The sequence below is a fragment of the Pristiophorus japonicus genome, chromosome 9 (assembly GCF_044704955.1).
Source record: "Pristiophorus japonicus isolate sPriJap1 chromosome 9, sPriJap1.hap1, whole genome shotgun sequence".
Taxonomy (NCBI): domain Eukaryota; kingdom Metazoa; phylum Chordata; class Chondrichthyes; family Pristiophoridae; genus Pristiophorus; species Pristiophorus japonicus.
The window spans coordinates 23,140,766-23,159,549 of NC_091985.1; the positions used below are offsets into that span (position 1 = coordinate 23,140,766).

At 45.3% G+C, this 18,784-nt stretch overlaps 1 protein-coding gene across 7 annotated transcripts in view; it reads left to right on the forward strand.

Moving 5' to 3' along the window:
- The window catches only part of fam120b (family with sequence similarity 120 member B), a 112,002-nt gene that overhangs the window by 80,824 nt on the left and 12,394 nt on the right, over positions 1 to 18,784 (forward strand). For 6 of the 7 annotated variants that reach the window (XM_070889152.1, XM_070889158.1, XM_070889156.1 and 3 more), the window contains 2 exons: positions 1,142 to 1,244; positions 5,438 to 5,578. In XM_070889152.1, coding sequence (XP_070745253.1) covers positions 1,142 to 1,244; positions 5,438 to 5,578 — 244 coding nt within the window. The remainder of the gene's footprint in view (positions 1 to 1,141; positions 1,245 to 5,437; positions 5,579 to 18,784) is intronic. The other variant, XM_070889157.1, reaches the window with a different exon arrangement.

Here is an 18,784-nt window from a genome sequence, read left to right on the forward strand (position 1 = left end):
CATCACTAATTACTTTACTTTCAGTCTGCGTTGTACGCCACTACAGTCTGAATTTCTTAACTCTTGCCACATACTATCAAGTTATGTCTCTTTACTTACTTAATCTATTTTATTCGTTTGATACCAGTTCGCCGGCCAGCCGCCTCCCCCAGTATAATTTCTGGGTGGTCAGAAATTGACTACTATCCCATTCTACTGGGCCATAAGACTATCCAGCTCTGCGGTATCCTGCCGACTACGCCAATTTGTTAATGAAAATAAATTCACATAGACTCTAGTAAAGTAAGAGAGACAACTTTATTGCTAACAGAGCTCTGGGAGAAGAGTTGAGATCCCGCGATCTGCGAACACCTTCTCCCCGAGTGCCTTGTGCCGCGGGGTTATAAGCAGTTTACAGGGGGCGGAATACAATCATTTAAATTCATTTACATACAACCAATCAATCCATATGGCAACGCAATTCATTTACATACAACCAATCAATCCATATGGCAACGCAATTCATTTACATACAACCAATCAATCCATATGGCAACGCAATTCATTTACATACAACCAATCAATCCATATGGCAACGCAATTCATTTACATCCAACTTTTTAGTCCTAGCGAAACCTGATAGCATGGCGCGAGTTTGGGGGCCCTTCCTCTGTATCTTCTCTGTTGCAAAGCTTTCTATGAAACAGTGGCCTGCACCTGGCCAGGAGTCACTTGTTGCTGCAGAGTTCATATCAGGGACAGCAGATAGGCTTCTTGGTACAAAGTTCATTTAGTGGTGGCTTACCCCATCCTGCTTTGCTATGTCCGAAAATTCACTCCAACAGCTGCCTAGGCCCTAAGCTCTGAAATTCCCTTATTAAACCCCTCTGCCTCTTTAACTCTCTCTCCTCCTTTGAGACGCTCCTTAAAATTTACCTCTTTGACCAAGCTTTTGGTCACCTGTCCTAATATCTCCTTATGTGGCTCGGTCAAATGTTGTTTGAAAACTCTCCTGTGAAGTGCCTTGGGGTGTTTTACGATGTTAAAGGTGCTATATAAATGCAAGTAGTTGTTGTAGTAATGGCTGCTGCAAAATGTTTTCAGCCGTGTGATATTTTATTTTTTCAGTCCGGTTACTGATCATTTTTGTTCCCGGTTGTAGGATGTCCTGGTTCAGGAATTTCAGAAGCTGAAGTTCCTCATCAGCACTATTTGTGCAGGAAAGAAGAGAACTATACTGAACAGGCCCCGGCCACTAGGAGCAGGTCAGTGGCCAGGATTGAATTTTAATATTTTATTGTTCACTGCCTTCCCTATATTGTATACACCATAGAGATGGAATGAAATATGTGATCATTAATGGTCTTTGTTTGCAGGGTTTCAATTATGAGGAATTTTAAAAAAGATTTTATTTGAAAAATTCCAAATGAAGATGGGTGATGGCCTAGGAGGGGAGGGAAGAATGGCACGAACAGAAATGTTATTGATAAATTTGGGGGAGAAAGTTCAGTTTCTTTAAAAAAACATAATCATTGAGAACTTTTGCACAGTTTTTTAAAGATTTACATTACTCTAGTGCTTCAACACATCTCTAAAAAGTCCCAAAGCTTTTTGCATAAAATGAAGTCAACACTATTTGTGCAGGAAAGAAGAGAACTATAACCGAGCAGGCCCTGGCCACTGACCTGCTACATGTGGCCAGGGCCTGTTTGGTATAGTTTTTTTCTTTCCTGCACAAATAGTGCTGATGAGGAACTTCAGCTTCTGAAATTCCTGAACCAGGACATCCTACAACCGGGAACAAAAATGATCAGTAACAGGACTGAAGAAATAAAATACTACACGGCTGAAAACATTTTGCAGCAACCATTACTATAGACTCTGGATCACTTCCTATGGACTGGAGGGTAGCTAATGTAATACCACTTTTCAAAAAAGGAGGGAGAGAGAAAACGGGTAATTATAGACCGGTTAGCCTGACTTCAGTAGTGGGGAAAATGTTGGAATCAATCATTAAGGATGAAATAGCAGCGCATTTGGAAAGCAGTGACAGGATCGGACCAAGTCAGCATGGATTTATGAAAGGGGAATCATGCTTGACGAATCTTCTGGAATTTTTTGAGGGTGTAACTAGCAGAGTGGACAGGGGAGAACCAGTGGATGTGGTGTATTTGGACTTCCAAAAGGCTTTTGACAAGGTTCCCACACAAGAGATTGGTGTGCAAAATCAAAGCGCATGGTATTGGGGGTAATATGCTGACGTGGATAGAGAACTGGTTGGCAGACAGGAAGCAGAGAGTCGGGATAAATGGGTCCTTTTCAGAATGGCAGGCAGTGACTAGTGGAATGCCGCAGGGCTCAGTGCTGGGACCCCAGCTCTTTACAATATACATTAACAATTTAGATGAAGGAATAGAGTGTAATATCTCCAAGTTTGCAGATGACACTAAACTGGGTGGCGGTGTGAGTTGTGGGGAGGACGCTAAGGGGCTGCAGGGTGACTTGGACAGGTTAGGTGAGTGGGCAAATGCATGGCAGATGCAGTGTAATGTGGATAAATGTGAGGTTATCCATTTTGGGGGCAAAAACACGAAGACAGAATATTATCTGAATGGCGACAGATTAGGAAAAGGCGAGGTGCAACGAGACCTGGATGTCATGGTTCATCAGTCACTGAAAGTGGGCACGCAGGTACAGCAGGCGGTAAAGAAGGCAAATGGTATGTTGGCCTTCATAGCTAGGGGATTTGAATATAGGAGCAGGGAGGTCTTAATGCAGTTGTACAGGGCCTTAGTGAGGCCTCACCTGGAATATTGTGTTCAGTTTTGGTCTCCTAGTCTGAGGAAGGACATTCTTGCTATTGAGGGAGTGTAGCGAAGGTTCACCAGACTGATTCCCGGGATGGCTGGGGTGTTATATGAGGAGAGACTGGATCAATTGGGCCTTTATTCACTGGAGTTTAGAAGGATGAGAGGGGATCTCATAGAAACGTATAAGATTCTGACAGGACTGGACAGGTTAGATGCGGGAAGAATGTTCCCGATGATGGGGAAGTCCAGAACCAGGGGACATAGTCTTAGGATAAGGGGTAAGCCATTTAGGACTGAGATGAGGAGAAACTTCTTCACTCAGAGAGTTGTTAACCTGTGGAATTCCCTGCCACAGAGAGTTGTTGATGCCAGTTCATTGGATATATTCAAGAGGGAGTTAGATATGGCGCTTACGGCTAAAGGGATCAAGGAGTATGGAGAGAAAGCAGGAAAGGGGTAGTGAACGAATGGCGGTGCAGGCTCTAAGGGCCGAATGGCCTACTCCTGCACCTATTTTCTATGTTATATAGGCAGCCATTTTGCACACAGCAATATTCCAGAAACGGCAATCTGATGAATGACCAGTTAATCTGCTTTTCGTGGCATTGGAATGTTGGCCAGGAGGACTCTCTGCTCTTTCTTATTTGAGCCATCAGATCTTTGACATCAAGCTGAACAGGCATATAATATCGTGGTCTAGTTTTTCATCTGAAAGATGGTATCTCTGACAGTACTGCACTGAAGTGCTAGCCTAGATGATTCAGGTGGCAGAATGAGGACTATTGTATTCTAAGAGAAGCGATGGAACTTTTCTGCAGTCAAATTGAAATGCTATCGGCAGGAAGTTTACAATGAGCTCTGTTTGATATGCAGCCAAATATCATCAACGTGACTTTCACACTAAAATTAATTTATTTTTAATTATAGAGCAGCATCTTGACTTAAAATATTATGGTCAATTCTGGCACTGCACTTCAGCAAGGATGTGACGGCCTTAGTGAGGGTGCACAGGGATGAGGAACCTCAGTTACATGGAGAGACTGGAGAAGCTGGGGGTTCTCCTTCGAGCAGGGAAGGTTAAGGGAAGATTTAATCGAGGTGTTCAATATCTTGAAGGGTTTTGATAGAGTAAATAAGGTGAAACTGTTTCCAATGGCAGAAGGGTTGGTAACCAGAGAACACAGATTTAAAGTGATTGGCAAAAGAACCAGAGGCGACATGAGGAAAACGAATTTACGTAGCGAGCTGTTATGATCTGGACTGCCCTGCCTGATAGGGCACTGGAACACATTCTATTGTAACTTTCTAAAGGAAATTGGTTAAATACTTGAAAAGCAAAACATTGCTGGGCTATGGGGAAAGAGCAGGGGAGGGGGAGCAACTGGATAGGTCTTTCAAAGAGCTGGCATTAGCATGGTGGGCCAAATGGCCTCTTTCTGTGCTGCGTGATTCTATGATTCTTATGTGTTGCAAGAGGCTCCTCCAAACATTCAACTGTTTAAGGCAGTAAATAAGAAATGAAGAACTTGCATTTATATAGCGGCTTTCAAATCCTCAGGGAATCCTAACGCACATCACAATCAATGTAGTACTTTTGAAGTGCAGTCTCTGTTGCTGCATAGGCAAATGCAGCAACCAATGTGTACACAGCAAGATTCCACAAACAATAACTGAGATAAATGACCAGTTAATCTGTTTTCAATAGTGTTCAATCCCTGATCTGAGCTGAGTTGCTAATCTCAGCCAGCACAACGGTATGTGAGCACAATTAGCCTCGGCAGCCTAGGGTTAGGCAGAGGAGAATTAGCCAAGATTCCTGCTCCTGGTCGGTATCCAATGACCCCCGATGGAAGTGCAAATGTGTGGGCCAGGGGTGTGAACAGGATCGAGCTTTGACTGTGATCAATGTTCCCTTCAAGCTACACAGCAGCGCAGCTGTCTGGAGGTCCTGCCGGCCACTTGCCGGCTTCACGGAAAAACTGCGCACGTACGGAAATTTGAAGGGGTCACGCACCCCAAAAAAAAAATAGAGGGAACATTGATTGTGATGGCCCCACGATTAGTACCTTCCTGATGCTCACACAACGTCTCAAATCCAGCTGTCCAAAAATCAGACATTTTTTAGAAAATCCCATTTGATAATCAGTAAAATAAAATCCGGAATTCTTGTCCAAAAACAGTTGGGCCGGACTAGTTATTGGCTTCGCTTCTATGTTTTAAATGGCGTGCGATCAGTCCGAGCCTTGCCGAATGACCCTCGACCTGACCCGACCTAACCAACGACACCATTAGTACTTTGTCTGTCTCGGTAGCAGCTGTACGCTCTTGATTTTCTTGTCCAAAATCCAAAAATCAGCACGGTCTCGGTCCCAAAGTTGCCGGATTTGAGATGTTGTACCTGTATCTAGGCTCACGTTTGGGTTAGGTAACAAAGGGTGATGGCACTCCACTCCCCCACCCTCCCGCCACCCCACCCCCCGAAAAATTGAAACAAAAACGATTAAAGGCTTCTTGGAAAATCCGCATCTTTTTTATCATGTTGTGAAACGCGCGAGAGCGATAGTTTAGTAGAATTCACTTGTTGATTAATTTGTTAGTGACCGATGTGTAGGAGTAAGATCGATCTCTTGTATGTTCTGTATCACTAGTGAACTGTGAAAGGCCTGGTCCACATGGTAGAGGCAACCATCGCATGTCCCAGTGTGATCAGAGGGTGCGCGGTTCTCCTCCATACCCGGGTTATCAGGGAAGGTATCCACAGCCTGGTTCCACCAATCCAGCACAAGGAGGTATGCTCAAGATCACTTATATCAGCACAGTCTACTTTATGTTCTAGTGTTAATTAAAAAGTAACCCAAAAAAAACTACTGACATCCTCTGGTGATTTTTTTTGATTCATTCTCTACATATGGGCATAGTTGGTAAGACTGGCATTTATTTCCCAACCCTAATTGCCCTTGAGATGTGGTGGTGAGCCACCTTCTTGAACCACTGTAGTGGGCGTGGTGAAGGTACTCCTGTTAGGCAATGAGTTCCAGGGATTTGACCCAGCGACGATGAAGGAGCGGCGATATATGTCCAAGTCAGGGCGGTGTGTGACTTGGAGGGGAACTTGCAGTTGATGGTGTTCCCATGCGCCTGTTGCTCTTGTCCTTCTAGGTAGTGGAGGTCATGAGTAGAATATCATTTAATATATCTGTCTACTTTTTGTTTAAGAAAGAATAACATAGCTTCCTCAATGATTTAATGCGCCATGTGCATTGCTACCATAGCCCCAGGTCTGATCCTGAATTGAGCTGAGTTAGTCAATCCCCACCAGGAAGCCTTGGAAGTCCTACAGCATCACCAAGCTAGGAAGAGAGAGAAAACCAGCTAAGATTCCTGCTCCTGATCACTGGTATAATGAACTCTGCAGAGAACAGGATTAGGCTCAACTGTTATCTCCTGTGGTTAAGCAGCTCACCAACATACACTGTCTCAGCTCAAACTGAAATGCAGCCACTTAGATAAGTAGCAGTGGTCGCTGGTAAAACTACACTACATCATGAGTCAAGGCCTTCAGTTGAGCAAGGATAAGGAGTGGCTATCAGGTGGGATGAGGAATTTTGAATTATTAATTTTTGTGCATTTCCAAATGCCACAACACTTGCTGAACATATTGAAGCTTTAACATTTTCCTCCCTCGTTTTGCACCTGATAAAATAACACGTTGTGCAACACAAATTCCTGACCTAATCTTTGCTGGGTCCCATATTCAGCTGACTCTTCATCCTTACTACTGATTAAAGTCTTGTAATCAACTCTTCCACCTCCACACAAATTGTGGCTGCTTCCTTGAATGTGAATCCCTTTTTATTATTGAAAAACCTAGGTGCAGGGCCACTGCAAGGTTCAAGAGATTGTGAGAGTAGACGAGATAGATAAATCGAGAAGTGCTGGCTAGTTGGCATTCATTTGAGATACTAAAGGCCTGTAAATAGTAGCAGGAAGGGACGACTGGGAAGTAAGGAGATCGGTAGTTCTCAGATCCTAGTGAAGAGCGAGTCCAGGTTTAAGACTAATGTTGATACTGGGATGCAGTGAGGAAGAAGATTGTGTCGAATGGTATATTGAGAACTCGGAACAAAACAGAAACTTTCATGTGAGCATTGGCTATAGAAATGGAGAGAAGAAAAGGTAATGATTGAAAACGAACAATGACGGACAGATAAAGACCCTCTGGTCCGTCCAGTCGGTCCCATGCAATCGTGATACCTTGTGTACCACGGTATCGACACTCCCCACCCCACCCAAAACCATGTGATCTCTTGGGAGAGGCGAAAAACTAGATTAAAAACCGAAGCCAATTTGGGGAAAGGAAATCTGGGAAATTCCCCTCTGATCCATCTCGGCGATCGAAGCCAGTCTAGCAGATCACACCGGCCCTGAATTCCCTGCAGTACCTACCTTTTTGTAAGAGGTGATGTCCTCCCCAGCCAGAAACAGGTCCAGCTCTCGCTTGAAGGAATTCAGCGAGTCTGCATCCACCACACGAGACAGCAGCCTGTTCCAGAGGCCCACTATTATCTGGGAAAAGAACCTCCTCCTGACATCTAACCTAGACCTGGCCTCCTGCAACATAAACTTGTGACCCCTGGTCCTCCCTGACCTACTTCATTGGAACAAACTATCAACTGGAAGACAGTTTATTCCCTTCATTTCCCTTCATTACCTTATAAACCTCAATCTGAACACATGTAAGCCTACACTTCTTTAATGAATGAAAGAGTTCATCTATAGTGAGCCAGATAACTGATGTACATGGAAACCCATCCCTGGTTTAGGAACCGTCAAGCCAACTAATGTGAAATGCACATAGGTAGAGTTTCTGTTTTACCAATGTGGAGTGCACAAACTACTTCGGGGCACAGCCACTTACCTAAGCTTAGGTGGAAGTTTTTTTTAAAATTCTATAATGGGATGTGGGCATCGTCGATAAGACCAGCATTTATTGCCCATCCCTAATTGCTTTGAATATAAAGGCTTAGCGGACTCCCAAGTATGTGCTGAAGTTCAACTTCAGGAAGCAGTAGCGGGACATTTGGAAAAGCATGATTCAATCAAGCAGAGCCAGCATGGTTTTATGAAAGGAATTCATGTTTGACAAATTTGCTGGAGTTCTTTGAGGATGTAATGAGCAGGGTGGATAAGGGGGAACCAGTGGATGCAGTGTATTTGGATTTCCAGAAGGCATTCGATAAGGTGCCACGTAAGAGGTTATTGCACAAGATAAAAGTTCACGGGGTTGGGGGTAATATATTAGCTTTGGATAGAGGATTGGTTAACTAACAGAAAACAGAGAGTCGGGATAAATGGGTCATTTTCCGGTTGGCGAACAGTGACTAGTGGGGTGCTGCAGGGATTGGTGCTGGGGCCTCAACTATTTACAATCTATATTAATGACTTGGATGAAGGGACATAGGGCTAGATTTGACATTTTATGCATATTGTCCAAAAATGGGCGTTATTTCCGGCATGGGCGGTAAAAATGGGTTTTCAGATCGCCGGCTCCTCGCCCATTCTCAAAGCACCTAGTCTCCATTTTTGAAATTAGGCGTTACCGCGAGCGAAATGAAATGGACGGTAGCTTCAAATCTCGCTGAACTTCTGCCGTAAAGTGTCACCGTCCTTAGCAACAGCATGGCAACGCTCGATTCCTGCGATTCAGGAGGTCACGGGTCATCATGACATGGGTATGTGAGGAGACAGAGAGAGAGGGAGCTGAGAGGGACTGAAGGCGTGTGTGGGTGTGGTGTGGCTGCTTTGGGAGGAAGGAGGGAGAGTTTAGAATTTTAGAGCAAATAGGGAAACAAAAATTAGCTATGACCTGCCACATATTTGCCCGAATTTGGCCTATAATGGAGGGAGAGGAGGAGGTATCACAGCTTGCTGTGGAGACTGACGCTGGAGAGAGTAGTGAGGTGGGGAAGGGGCACATTGGAGGGCGCAAAAGAGCCAGGAGGTTCTCGGACGAGGCAAATGCCTTCCTCCTGCAGGAGGTCGAGTTACGCTGGGGTGATTTGACAGAGGGAGGGCGTGGGAAGCCCACCCCAAAGGCCTACCAGAAGATATGGACCGAGATAGCAGAGGTGGTCTCATCGGCGACCAACGAGGGCACCAATGCCGCAAACGATGGAACAACCTTGTGGGATCCGCAAGAGTAAGTATTACATTGATTTACATGTACTTATGTATTTATGTAAAATTTGATTTATAAAAGCCATGAGTGACTATCAGCAGATGTGAGGTCTTGCACTTTTACCAGGAATGTTTTACTCAAAGCCTGCGCATCTTTAGGTAAAGAATAATAATTATCATCATAATCATGATTACATCTGTCGGTTATGTGTTATACCAGTTTCTGTGACAGTACCTAGCAATGATATCGTGCAATGTCGTCCTGTCACCTTTTACAGAAGAAGCTATTGACGATGAGGTCTGTGCAGAGGCGAACGGGTGGGGGACCACCAGTCCCCAGCGACATCACTGAGATGGAAGAGTGGGTGCTCGCACTCGTGGGGAAGCACCCCCGGACAGCCACGGAAGCATCTGCAGACCCTGAAGTATGCCACGTGAGTAAAGTTTACACCATTGCGTGATGTAAAGTCAATAGATGCCACACCCACTCATATCCAAGCAATCATATATGATGGATGATTTCTAAAATTAACTAGAAATAATTCTGGCCTAATGAAAATCATTGCAATGCAAATGTGTTGATGGTCATGAAATGTGAGATCTGCGATGATTTTGAGACCGGTGGTGCTTTTGTCGTACATATGCTGTGACCTTGTGACCCTAGCACCCCCTTCTCCTCTAATAACCTCATTTGTGTTTTGCAGCTCAGCCAGCAGCACGGCCCCAGGCAAGACCACAGAGGTCAGAAAGTGGGAGTGCGGGGCCCGACTCTCCGGACGTTCCTACATCTGGTGCTGAGGAGCTCCGATTCTCGCCTGTCAATCCGCTGGGTCTGTTCTCCACGATGAGAGCGCCGACTTCGAGGAACTTGCATTGCCACGCTCCAGAAGCCATTCCACTCCAAGGCTATCTATTGGTTCTCCAGTCATTCGTGCCTCCACTCTGGCCCCAAGCACCTCGCCACAGTGCACTCCAATTGTCCCCAGGACGGCGCCGACCCCACGGAGGCCTCGTGGACGCGGCAGATCTGGTCCACGAGCACCACATGAGAGCGGAGAGATAGTACAGTTGTCCAGGAGGACTGTAGGCATTGGTGACCAGCTCATCCAAGCATTGGGGGGCATATCCCGATAACTGGCCACCATGACTGAGTACATTCCGCGGATGGCGGAGGCCATGGATGCGATAGCCAGGAACACTACTGGCACAGACCTCCCAGTGGTCCCAGAGCGCGGCACTCCACCCCTAGGTTTCGCACCATCACTGCGAATGACAGATGAGAGCAAGGACCAAGATCCTGCTTCTGCATCAGAGAATGTTACCCCCTCGGCCGGCAGCCCCCGCTCCTGTACCCATTCAACCAACGCATCTGCCATCCATCCCCCCCCCCCCCCCCCCCCCCCCCCAATGAGGAGCTCCTCGGCCAGGCGCCGTGGAGTGAGGAGGGGAAGGGGTAGAGGTGGGGAGAAGAAGGGGAAGGGGGAAGGAAAGTGAGGTGCATGTCTACAGGTGATGGCTGTGTTATATCTCCATCTGGGTGTATGCAATTTGTTGTAATGTATGGGGGGAGGGGTCCACCCTCCTGCTTTGCATTTGTATTTTGTGTTGCTGGACATGTTGAACATTTGATTGATGTCAATGATGGGAAAAGTGGGGTGTGGGCCAGGGTTGGGTGTTTTTCCTGTGATACTTACGATTTCAGACCAATGTTGGAATAAAAAAATATTTATTGAACATAACCTTGTTGCGCATTGTCTCAGACAGCTGGACCGTTACACACAGGTGATTCCTTAACATGAAAGGGTTAAATAAAACTTAACTTCAATCAACATAAACTTTAACTGGCACCAAGGGGATGGACACCATTGATGTCTGAGCTGCACACACACAGCAGTGTGTCAGCATTGTCACTCACAGCAACGTTCTTTCAGGCAAATCGCCCCTGGATGTCTCGGGGTTTACAGGGGAGGATTAAGAAAAAAAGGGACGCTTATGTCATATACCAATGGCTAAGTAGTATAGAATTTTTAGAGGAATATAAAAAGTTAAGAGGCAAAATTAAAAAGGATATTAAGAATGCTAAGAGAGAGCACGAGAAATTCTTGGCCAGTAAAATTAAGGAAAACCCTAAGATGTTCTATAAATATATTAAGAGTAAGAGACTAAAGAAAGAGTAGGGCCTATTAGAGACCATGAGGGTAATCTTTGTGTGGAGACGGAAGATGTTGGTAAGATTCTTAACGAATACTTTGCATCTGTTTCCACAAAGGAAAGGGGTAATGCAGATACTGCTATCGAGGAGGAGTGTGATATTCTGGATGAAATAAATATAGTGTGAGGAAGTATTAAGGGGTTTAGCAGCTTTGAAAGTAGATAAGCCCCCAGGCCCAGATGAAATGCATCCCAGGCTGTTGAGTGAAGTAAAAGAGGAAATAGCAGAGGCCTTGACCATCATTTCCAGTCCTCTTTGGATCTGGGCATGGTGCCGGAGGATTGGAGGACTGCTAATGCAGTACCCTTGTTTAAGAAGGGAGAAAGGGATAGGCCGAGTAATTACAGGCCTGTCAGCTTAACCTCAGTGGTGGGAAAATTATTGGAAAAAATCCTGAAAGACAAGATAAATCTACATTTGGAAAGGCTAGGATTAATTAAGGACAGTCAGCACAGATTTGTTAAGGGAAGATCGTGTTTGACTAACCTGATTGAATTTTTTGAGGAGGTAACCAAGAGTGTCGATGAGGGTAGTGCGCACGATGTAGTATATATGGACTTTAGCAAGGCTTTTGACAAGGTCCCACATGGTAGACTGGTCACGAAGGTTAAAGTCCATGGGATCCAGGGCAAAGTGCCAAGTTGGATCCAAAATTAGCTCAGAGGTAGGAAGCAAAGGGTAATGATTGATGGATGTTTTTGTGACTGGAAGGATGTTTCCAGGGGGTTCTGCAGGGCACAGTACTGGGTCCCTTGCTTTTTGTGGTATATATCAACGATTTAGATTTGAATATAGGGAGTATGATTAAGAAGTTTGCAGACAACACTAAAATTAGCTGTGTGGTTGATAATGAAGAGGAAAGTCATGGGCTGCAGGAGGATATTAATCTACTGGTCAGGTGGGCAGAGCAGTGTCAAATGGAATTTAATTCGGAGAAGTGTGAGGTGATGCACTTTGGGAGGGCTAATAAGGAAAGGGTATACACATTAAGCGGTAGGCCACTTAATAGTGTAGATGAACAAAGGGACCTTGGAGTGCTTGTCCACAGATCCCTGAAAGTAGCAGGCCAGGTGGATAAGGCATACGGAATGTTTGCCTTTATTGGCCAGGGCATAGAATATAAGAGCAGGGAGATTATGCTTAAATTGTATAATACTTTAGTTAGGCCACAGCTGGAGTACTGCGTACAGTTCTGGTCGCCGTATTATAGGAAGGACTTGATTGCACTAGAGAGGGTGCAGAGGAGGTTTACTAGGATGCTGCCTGGAATGAAGAATCTTAGTTATGAGGACAGATTGGATAGGCTGGGTTTGTTCTCATTGGAACAGAGGAGGTTGAGAGGAGACCTCATTGAGGGCTACAAAATATTGAGGGGCCTGGACATAGTGGATAGTAAGGGCCTATTTCCATTGCTGGAAGGGTCTATTACGAAAGGGCATAGTTTTAAGGTGGTTGGTGGAAGGTTTAGAGGGGATTTGAGGGGGGACTTCGGGAACTCGCTGACTGGAAGAGTGGTGGATGCAGAAACCCTCATCACTTTTAAGAGATGGTTGCATGGCTATGGACCCAGAGTTGGTAATTACAATTAGACTGGATGACCTTTTGTTGGACGGTGCAGATATAATGGTAAGTACTGCAGGGAATCGAATACGACCAGGGTGATCTCCTGGACTAGCTTAATCGCCTGGATGGGTCGGAGAGGAATTTTCCCAGATTTTTTCTCCCCAAATTGGTCTGGGTTTTTATCTAGTTTTTGCCTCTCCCAGGAGATCACAGGCTCCAGTTGGGGTAGAATGTAGAATGTTTCAGTGTAAGGGATGTCGCAGTTGTGTGAGGTGGACTGGTTGGGCTGGGTGCTCTTTGCCTTTCCGTCATTGTTTATAGTTTATATGTAACCTTTAGGGCTGCTGACCAAGGGCCGTGCGTCTCTTTTTCGGCTGGCGTGGTCACGATAGGCCGAAATGGCCTCCTTCCGCACTGTAAATTTCTATGTTTCTATATCAGCTCCTCACGTAAGAGTCTTGCAGCTATGTAGCCACCACGGGCCCTTTCTTGCGGTCTGGAGGGGGTCGTGTATATGGTTGAATAGCCAGCCTGATTGGCTCTAGGTCACCATCCAGCTCCTCATCGTCCTCTTCCTCTCCTGAGGTGGAGCATCAGTCCTTTCTGGCAATTCTTGGCCCCTCCTGCTAGCCAGGTTGTGCAGCATCGAGCACACGACCACGAATTTACCTACTTGCTCAGAGTTGTATTGTTGCTCCCCTCCTGAGTGGTCCAGACATCTGAAGCGCTGCTTAAGCACAGTTATTGTTTTGTGGACCACATTGTGTGTGACTCTGGTTGTATCGCTTCTCAGCCTCGGTCTAGGTGTAAAGCAGGGGGGGTCATCAGCCAGGTGGCGAGGCCATATCGATTATAGAAACATAGAAAATAGGTGCAGGAGCAGGCCATTCGGCCCTTCGAGCCTGCACCACCATTCAATATGATCATGGCTGATCATGCAACTTCATTCAGTACTCCACTCCTGCCTTCTCTCCAAACCCAAGCATCCAGCAAGGTCCTTGTGGCAGACTCTTAAAGATGTCAGAGATGGCGCTCTCACGCAGGATGTGAGCTTCATCGAAGCTGCCTCCGCGGACATTTGGCATTCACTGCCATTATGATCGGGTCGTGGTCGACAACAAGTTGGACCTTCAGGGAGTGAAATCATTTTCTGTCACGAAAACGCTCCGCGTCCTGAGAAGTTGCCCGCATGGCGATGTGAGTGCACTGCATAGCTCCCTGCACCCTGGGGAACTTAGCAATGCGGTAGAATGCTCCAGCCCTGTCAGTCTGAGCCTCCATGGTCATGGGGAAGCTGATAAAGTCCATCCTTCTCGCGTACAGGGCCTCCGTGACCTGTCTAATGTAGCGATGGGTGGCATGGTGAAACAGAGGGCAAATCTCGACCGCGGAGGCCCGAAAAGAACCGGACGTGTAGAAAGACAGTGCCGTGGTGACCTTGACCTTGACCGACACTGATGTCCTGATGGCAGGCTGCATATGTGGCCTGATGAGCTCACATATTTCATTGATCACCACCTTGTGGAAGCGCAGTCTCCGAAGGCAGGTGTGATCGGACACGTTGAGGTAAGACCTCTTTTCCCTGTACGTGCGGGGTGTGTATGGTCTGGCCCTTCTCCTCATTCTTGCACGTCTTAAGTTGGGGACATAATGATGTGCATCACACATTGAGCTATCTGCACTCTGCAGTATCTGCGTATTAATCGATGCAGGCTGAGAAATGGCTGCCCCATTGCAATGAAAGTATAATAGCGATTGATCAGAACCAATAATTTCCTCACTAAAATATACCTAGAGTAAACCCCCAATTGTCCAGAGTCAGAAAATATACCTGTTGAGATGGTCACTCACCTGAGAAGAACTCCAGAATCAATCCAAACTCCCCCGAAGTTGAAGCAGCCTTTTGAATGAAGCGACCTGCGATTTAAAGAATGGCAGCCACACCACTGGCTTTAGTTCAGAACAATTCCACTATTTCTGGTGGTTTTTTGGGTGAGCGATATTGTGGGTGATATGTGTGTGAGGTGGTGAAAGTGATGGTGGGCGATCTCCTGGGGGTTAGTTTCGCCAAATGTGCTCTTTACGACAAAATAAAATGGGCGGACGGTATTATTGAATCTCGACGTTAATTCCATGCAGAAAGTAACGCTGGGAAATTTTATGGGTGATGATTTTGCCCATTCTGATGATTGCGCCTCAAAAAAGTGGGCGGGTGGTATTATTTTTTCCCGACGTTACGCACATGGGAAAAGTAATGCTCGGCGATAAGTTTCCGAAAAATGCCCGTCAGTTTCCATTTTGTGGCTAAATCGGCGATGTATGGGCGTTATACGTCATTTCAGCGGTAAAATGGACGCTAAGTGGGCGTTAACCATGCAAAAAATGTTGAAAATCTAGCCCCAAGTGTAATGTAGCCAAGTCTATTGATGATACAAAGATGGGTGGGAAAGCAAATTGTGAGGAGGACATAAAAAATCTGCAAAGGGATATAGACAGGCTAAGTGAGTGGGCAAAAATTTGGCAGATGAAGTATAATGTGGGAAAATGTGAGGTTATCCACTTTGGCAGAAATAATAGAAACGCAAATTATAAATTAAATGGAGAAAAATTGCAAAGTGCTGCAGTACAGAGAGGATATTTCTACGCATAGGGGAAACTAAAACTAGGGGACATAGTCTCAGAATAAGGGGCCGCCCATTTAAAACTGAGATGAGGAGGAATTTCTTCTCTCAGAGGGTTGTAAATCTGTGGAATTCTCTGTCCCAGAGAGCTGTGGAGGCTGGGTCATTGAATATATTTAAGGCGGAGATAGATAGATTTTTGAGCGATAAGGGAATAAAGCGTTATGGGGAGCGGGCAGGGAAGTGGAGCTGAGTCCATGATCAGATCAGCCATGATCTTATTAAATGGCGTAACAGGCTCGAGGGGCCAGGTGGCCTACTCCTGCTCCTATTTCTTATGTTCTTATTAACAGTCAGAACAACAAAAAAGGAATTTGACAGTGGGGTTCAGATCTTAAATACCTTAGTGATTATGCTGGTGTGTGTGCGCCACGTGTGCGCTTTGAACGGAATCACTTCAAACTTGCCACGTTCCCATCACTTTGGCATGCTAAAAAATGTAAAGCCTTCATGTTCTATTCCTTTGGCAGTAGCATTAATTGCAGCGTGAAGATCTGGCATTGATGAGAATCCAAGAGCTGTAATTCACAGGCCTTTTGAAAATATTCATAGAGTCATAGAATGATACAGCATAGACGGAGGCCATTCAGCCCATCATGCCTGCCCCCGGCTCTTTGGTGGAGCTATCCAATTAGTCCCACTCCCCCGCCCCTTCCCCATAGTTCTGTAAATGTTTACCCTTCAAGTATTTATCCAATTTCCTTTTGTAAGTTGTTATTGAATCTGCTTCAGGCAGTGTATTCCAGATCACAACAACACTCTACGTAAAAAATGTCGCCTCTGGTTCTTTTGCCAATCACCTTAAATCTGTGTCCTCTGGTTACCCACCCTCCTGCTACCGGAGATAGTTTCTCCTTATTTACTCTATCAAAACCCTTCATGCTTTTGGACACCTCTACAAAATATCCTCTTAACCTTTTCTGCTCTAAGGAGAACCATACCCAGCTTCTCCAGTCTCTCCACACAAGTCCCTCAGTGCTGGTACCATTCGAATAAATCTGCACCCTTTCTGAGGCCTTGATGGGGTCTTGATTGCATATCATGTTTTAAACCTGTTTTATATGTTTCTGAAGCCATGGGAGAACCCTCGAGTGTTTTCCGTCAGTCTGTATTCAGCAGGAAATGCATCAAACCTGACTGTCCAACTTCTGAATCTATAAAACAGAAAGCAAAATACTGCGGATGCTGGGAATCTGAAATAAAAACAGAAAATGCTGGAAACACTCAGCAAATCGGGCAGCACCTGCGCGAGGGGGAGACATTTGCCAATCATCGACCTGAAACATTAACTCTTGTTCCTTTCTCTCCACAGATGCTGCCTGAGTGTTTCCAGCATTTTCTGTTTTCATTTCAGATTTCTATTCCTTTGGCAGTAGCATCTGTTTCAGTGCCAAGATCTGCTGTGGGTGAATATTCAAGAGTTGAGTTTTACAGAGCTTTTGGAAATATTCATCGAATGATGCAGCACAGAATGAGGCCATTCGACCCATCATGCCTGTGCCGGCTCATTGAAACAGCGATCCAATTTGTCCCACTCCCCCGCCCTTTATCCATAGCCCCGTAAATGATTTCCTCCTCAAGTATCTATCGAATACAATTTTCTGTTTTTGTATCTAAATCTGTAAATCTAATCTATACTTGATTTTTAAAGATTTCAGCTTCGGTGATAATAGATTTTCACAGATGGTAGTATTTTTAGAGCAGTTAGTTTTTAATGCACAAAGTTACCATGTTATTTTTTCTTCATGGCATTCAGTTTTATCTCACATTTTCACCTGTTTTATTTTGTTTTTTAGCATTAGTTTTCCCTACTAATTTCAACCAGAAATGTGACTTCCATCTTCCAAGAAACCTGGATTTTGTGCCCTGAAATAATTTTGTTAAAGCGTTTGAGTGAGATGCATTGACCTTCAACTGATGACATGCACATTGGAGGTTTTTTCCAACTGTGTAATGTTATCTTTTTTTCTCCAGCTCGGATTACATTTTTACCTTTTTATTTTTTTTAATCCAAATTTTGAAAAGTCCCAAATAAACGCCAGGAAAAGTGCCAGAAAAGCACTTGCATAATCTGTACAACAGAAAATAGAAACATAGAAACATAGAAAATAGGTGTAGGAGTAGGCCATTCAGTCCTTCGAGTCTGCACCACCGTTCAATAAGATCATGGCTGGTCATTCGCCTCAGTACCCCTTTCCTGCTTTCTCACCATACCCCTTGATCCCTTTAGCCATAGGGCCATATCTAACAACTCTCTGAGTGAAGAAGTTTCTCCTCATCTCAGTCCTAAATGGCTTACCCCTTATCCTTAGACTGTGACCCTGGTTCTGGACTTCTCCAACATCGGGAACATTCTTCCTGCATCGAACCTGTCCAGCCCCGTCAGAATTTTATATGTTTCTATGAGATCCCCTCTCATCCTTCTAAACTCCATTGAATAAAGGCCCAGTCGATCCAGTCTCTCCTCATATATCAATCCAGCCATCCCGGGAATCAGTCTGGTGACCCTTCGCTGCACTCCCTCAGTAACAAGAATGTCCTTCCTCAGATTAGGAGACCAAAACTGAACACAATATTTCAGGTCAGGCCTCACCATGGCCCTGTACAACTGCAGTAAGACCTCCCTGCTCCTATACTCAAAACCCCTAGCTATGAAGGCCAACATACCATTTGCCTTCTTCACCGCCTGCTGCAGTTTTGGTCTCCTAATCTGAGGAAGGACATTCTTGCTCTTGAGGGAGTGCAGCGAAGGTTCACCAGACTGATTCCCAGGATGGCGGGACTGACATATGAGGAGAGACTGGATCGATTGGGCCTTTATTCAACTGGAGTTTAGAAGGATGAGAGGGGATCTCATAGAAACATATAAAATTCTGACGGGACTGGACAGGTTAGATGCAGAAAGAATGTTCCCGATGTTGGGGAAGTCCAGAACCAGGGGACACAGTCTGGTAAGCCATTTAGGACTGAGATGAGGAGAAACTTCATCACTGAGAGTTGTTAACCTGTGGAATTCCCTACCGCAGAGAGTTGTTGATGCCAGTTCATTGGATATATTCAAGAGGGAGTTAGATATGGCCCTTACAGCTAAAGGGATCAAGGGGTATGGAGAGAAAGCAGGAAAGGGGTACTGAGGTGAATGATATTGAATGGTGGTGTAGGCTCGAAGGGCCGAATGGCCTACTCCACCTATTTTCTATGTTTCTACCTGCATGCCAATTTTCAATGACTGATGAACCATGACACCCAGGTCTCGTTGCACCTCCCCTTTTCCTAACCTGCCGCCATTCAGATAATATTCTGCCTTCATGTTTTTGCCCCCAAAATGGATAATCTCACATTTATCCACATTATTCTGCATC